This window comes from Branchiostoma belcheri, unplaced genomic scaffold (genome assembly GCF_001625305.1).
Source record: "Branchiostoma belcheri isolate BF01 breed outbred unplaced genomic scaffold, Haploidv18h27 scaffold12, whole genome shotgun sequence".
Taxonomy (NCBI): Eukaryota; Metazoa; Chordata; class Leptocardii; order Amphioxiformes; family Branchiostomatidae; genus Branchiostoma; species Branchiostoma belcheri.
The window spans coordinates 344,465-349,779 of record NW_017802602.1 but is presented as its reverse complement, the minus strand read 5'-3'; the positions used below and the strand labels follow the sequence as shown (position 1 = coordinate 349,779).

The window sequence follows — 5,315 nt, the reverse complement described above, 5'->3', positions numbered from 1 at the left end:
AGGTAGATTATCGCATTACAAACTGGCAAATGAGCACTGGTCACTCACAGTTAGTGCTGTGTAGCCTCTACCAGGCACCGCGGATCGCTAGGAAAAATAGTAGAAATTGGCCGAAATAAAGGGATAGTATACTAGAGAAGATGGCCCTGGATCTTCTCTGGTATACTATCCCTTTATTTCGGCCAATTTCTACTATTTTTCCAGCGATCCGCGGTGCCTGGTAGAGGCTATAATTAAATTACTATGGGTTGAATCTGAAAACAAATAGAGAATGAATTTTTTTTAATATGTGGTTTGTAACTAACGTTATAGTGGTGACGCTATACTGATGCTGTAACGTTACAAACCACATGTTCCATGTTGAAAAGAACAAAAAAACTTAATTCTCAATTCTAAATTTGTTGTCAGATTCGTGGGTGCAAAAGGAAAACATTTACCCAAGTAAAGTTATATGTTTGCAGTTTTTATCACAAACGCCGAATGACATCGTTCAAGTCATTATAATATAATGTTATCACACTGACTTTTGGAGGATAGTCAAGATATTAATTGGTTTATTGCTAAGGCCACAGCAAGTAAATTTTATGGATGGCATCCTCCGCACACCCAAGATCTAATGCGATAGGGCGAAACTGTCAGCTATTGATCCTCACTGTACTGAAACTACTTCGCCGAAAAATAAATGTTTTCAATCATTGTTTTTATTCAGTGGGAACATCACATATACACAGCCACATACAAAAAGAATGAAATACACCACTGCATCAAAGTAAAAGACAAAACTCTCTCTAAATATTTATTTTCAATCTCCTCTCTTCATATTTATCTGCTATCCACGTTCCGGCATGGCAACAGACATCTTTGCCCATTTTCGGCATGTTGACAACTGTCAGAAGGCAACAAAATTTCTTGTATTTTTCCCCAAAATCAGGCGAAAATTACTGCGCGCGATGATGTCATCCATGAAAATTACTTGCCGCGGCGTGGCCTAAAGATGACCCGGAAGTTAATACGGGACAGTTTCGGTGAACACTTCCGGTATGCCAGTGGCCATGTTTGCATCAACTTGGCAAATACTTGGCGAAGTCTGGACTCGAGTAGACTCATAAAACCAGCCTGAACACCGACCAGGCATGTCGTGAAGCTGGTGGGACATCTGGGAAGACCGTAGGTTGACGTAGAAGCTCTACTTTATCCAATATTTGTAGAAGAACTGCCTTGAGAGAGAATATTCTTTGCGTGTCCGCCCCCCTCCCACGAACCCGGTTCTAATTTGAATGGATCAGTGAGTGAGTCTTGCCGAACTTGAATAACCGGTTCCTGAAATGCTCCCAAACTGCACACAACCACGGCTGGCCGTGTAGCGCCGAGGATCAAAACCTAAAACACCATATTTCCAGCGGAAACCGAGTCCGTCCGGGCCCGTTAGGATGGCCGGGGCGGCGGCGAAGGGCCTTCGGGAGTGGGCGAAGCAGGTTACCGCCGGGTACGCCGGGGTTTCCGTGACCAATCTGACGACTTCGTGGCGAGACGGAATGGCGTTCTGTGCCATCATACACCACTTCAGGCCAGACCTCATGTAAGTCTAGTTTCTACCAGACTAACTACGCTGGATATATATGTAGGAGAATATTTGCCGGGGGAGTTTGGCCACCTTGTAGCTATAGGTTTGACTGGCCGCGGCCGGACTCCCTTGGCCAATTTTATTTTACTCTCTTTTTTGCCGAATATCTACGATCCGTATTCCCGTAGAAAGGCCTGGTGGAGGCTAAATGTATTTCAATCCTCTTTCTGTATACAGAAACTCTCGTATGCAATTTTAGAACGAGTTAGGCATGAAAATAACAAAGGCTTCCATGTTCTAACTTACGCATATAGTGGGTAAATTTTCTTCACAAACAACGTGGCCTGAAGAAGGGAAAAATTGTGTCGATGTGGCCCTTATTATTTCCACATGAAAGATAATTTGAGTGTTGTACTGTCAGCATCTTATTCGACTCCGCTAGATCCTTATTTGTTTTATAAATGCCTTACCTTAATTACGGTGCAAGTAGAGGATGGTACTACTACTAGGGTTGAAAAATCAGGCGGAAGTATGATGTGTTACGCTTTCAGAGTCACCAAAACCAGAACTAAGCCACGCATGGATAAGCCTTATATCCTCCATAAATTATTTCTTGAACATTTTGCATCAAAGAAACGTGTGAGTTTGCACTTGGGCCTGAAAGTGTAAACAAATATGTGGACCACAACAACTTCAGTCCAAAGTCCAACTCCTAAAGTCAAAGTACTTGCCAGCATTATACAAATGTATTAACATAATGTCGACCATTTTGGCAATAACATAGTGTCAATTATTTGTTCATATTGGAGAAAGAAAACAGATGCAACTGGAAGTGTTTTTTTTTTTTTTTTTGCAAAATGACATGAACAGTTGTTCGTATCCCCACACACAAAGCCATGATATCATCAATATTTATGAAGCAGAGTGTGAGAGTCACATGCCTTTGTAATGACCTCACTGGCACATTTCTACAAACCAGGGCTCAAAATTCATTTTTGGGAACAGCTAACCTAAAATATTGGATGCACAATCTTTTTGGGGTGCACCATATAAGATAAAATTAAGTAGAATGCAAAAACCAATTACATTTCATTTCTAAAGAAAAGGAGTACAAGAATGATTTTATTATTTTATTATTTTTCTGAAACTTTAATAGATGTTGAGAATTTGCTGTATACTGGATTTAAACATCTTCGTACACATACAAAATATTTGGGTGCACTGGTGCACCCACAGAAAAAAATATGGTGCACAGCTCCAAATTTGGGTGCACTAAACTTAAGCCAAGGTGCACATGCACCCGGTATTTTGAGCCCTGCTACAAACCGTAGGTTAAAACTTCCCTGTCTGGGGGTGAGTGTTGGATATACAGGGCCTAATTAGGAGCTCTGAACAGGAAATAAGTCCCATGGCTTAACACGTAAGCAGGAAATGGCATCTGTCAATTCCCGTGAACTAAGGAACTGCTTTGTAAACTTTCCACCATATTTCTGTGTTATAGTAACATCTGTGTCCATAATATCACCAGGGTCCATGATATGATCGCCACCTTTAGAAATAATGTACTTAAACTAAAGACATTTTTACTGCAACATACCCTAGGTATGTACATTTGAGGTGTGCAGGAGTGCATACCAAAAGTATGTTGCAGTAAAAATATCTTAAAGCACACTGTTTCTCAAGGTGGCGATATTATGGACCCTGGTGATATTATGGACACAGATGTTAAATAAAAAGATATAGATTGAAAAAGACAACGTAAAAAACACACGAAAGTTAATCAAACAATCATGCTTGACTGAAGCCCAAGCCTGCATGTATTTGCTAACCTTTCGTAAGTGTTTACATTTCTAAATGTGCCTCATCGCCTTGATGTAAACAGGTTTCAGGCCAAGTCACAGTCTGTGTACATCGGTGCTAATGTGTAACTTAACAATTAAACAGCTAACAATTAAACAACAGTTCAACCTTTTTAAAACTACCCTCCATGTACTTCCTATAGAAACTACTGACAGCAGAATAAGTGGGTTATTAGGTCAAGTAAGTCCCTACACAGTGTATTATTATATACCTTATTCTGGTCCAAGCCTTCATGATATTAAAGATGTTAGTATACAATGTATGTTAAGGCCACACCACTTTAATTTGTTGTTTCTCGGATTTTTTCAGAAAATAAATGAAGTGACAGGGCAAAAAAAAAAAAAAGAACAGGTCTCTAGGCATCCTATTTTATTTATAGCCGCAAATGCTATGATAGGAGCCATGAAGTCAACACAAAAGGCTGGGTTAATAATATTTTAACAATGAATTTTGAACTTTTAATCAGACCACTGCATTGTTAGATGGAAATAAAAACTGTGACACCTACAAAGGAAAGGACTTTCCTCAACTTTTGGGGGCAAAATATGAGCATTTTGGGGTTGATTCAGACCCAGAATCTTTTTTTTTTTTTTTTTGCAAATCAGAAAAAACGAAGACGTGAATCGGAGAACCAACAAATTAAGTTGGTGTGGCCATAATTTTATAACAACATGATGATGTTAAAAAAGTAACCTGACATGACTTTAACTTTCCTTTTCCGTTCCACAGTGACTTTGGTTCACTCTCCAAGGAGAATATTCGAGAGAACAACAAGCTGGTAGGTGCTCAACAATAACCAGTCAACATACACGTATCAGATTAATATTTCAGTATTTCTATCTTGCTAAATTATTAATGAAACATAGAGCAGATACATTTGTATACATGTAATGTTACATGTAACTATATCTTGTCTATGTTTCACTGCAATGTTTTATTCATCTATGCTAACATTTTGCATAAACTGTTATCATATGGAAATGATGCACATGTAAGTACGTGTTGTAATCAGTTATAACTTTGTTATATTGTAAATATTGACATATTGACTTGACGAAAGCATTCGACTTGGTCAGTAGACAAGGCCTCTTCACCCTGCTACAAAGGATTGGTTGTCCCCCCAAGCTCCTGAGGATGATCTCGTCTTTCCACGAAGACATGTATGGCACCGTCCAGTACGATGGTTCATCCTCGGATCCGTTCCCAATCAAAAGCGGCGTGAAACAAGGATGCGTACTAGCTCCGACACTCTTCGGCATCTTTTTCTCCCTCCTGCTGACCTTTGCTTTTCATCGGTCAGAAGACGGAGTGTACCTGCACACCAGAAGTGACGGAAGGCTCTTCAACCTCGCACGTCTTCGAGCAAAAACTAAGGTTCGCAAGGTCCTGATTAGAGAGATGCTGTTCGCCGATGACGCCGCCTTGACTGCGCACACAGAGCCAGCCTTGCAGCGACTCATGGACCGCTTCTCTCATGCGTGTAACGAGTTCGCTCTCACCATCAGCATCAAGAAGACCCAAGTCATGGTCCAGGATGTCTGCAGCATTCCTAGAATCTCCATCGATGACCACATCCTTGAGGTGGTAGGCACGTTCACCTATCTGGGTTCCACCATCTCCAACAACCTGTCCCTGGAGGCAGAGTTAAACAAACGCATCGGCAAAGCAGCAACAGTTATGGCTCGCCTTGGGAAACGCGTTTGGGACAACGCAATGCTGACCACCAACACCAAGCTAGTGGTATACAAGGCTTGCATACTCAGCACGCTCTTGTATGGCAGCGAAGCCTGGACACTGTACTCCCACCAAGAACGACGACTCAATGCCTTCCACATGCGCTGCCTCAGAAGAATCCTGGGCATCAGTTGGCAGGATCGTGTCCCGAACAAGG

At 41.2% G+C, this 5,315-nt stretch overlaps 2 protein-coding genes across 6 annotated transcripts in view; one reads left to right on the top strand and one right to left on the bottom strand.

The window, feature by feature from the left end:
* Positions 1 to 2,105, bottom strand: part of LOC109462761 (SID1 transmembrane family member 1-like) — a 16,217-nt gene extending 14,112 nt beyond the window's left edge. Inside the window, exon 1 of the mRNA XM_019759348.1 lies at positions 2,035 to 2,105. The gene's annotated coding sequence lies outside the window, so the exon portion shown is untranslated. The remainder of the gene's footprint in view (positions 1 to 2,034) is intronic.
* LOC109462760 (MICAL-like protein 1) overlaps positions 1,026 to 5,315 on the top strand; it is a 21,827-nt gene continuing 17,537 nt past the window's right edge. For all 5 annotated transcript variants that reach the window (XM_019759343.1, XM_019759347.1, XM_019759344.1 and 2 more), the window contains exons 1-2: positions 1,026 to 1,579; positions 4,154 to 4,202. In XM_019759343.1, the coding sequence (XP_019614902.1) occupies positions 1,431 to 1,579; positions 4,154 to 4,202 (198 nt within the window). In that variant the 5' untranslated portion in view covers positions 1,026 to 1,430. The remainder of the gene's footprint in view (positions 1,580 to 4,153; positions 4,203 to 5,315) is intronic.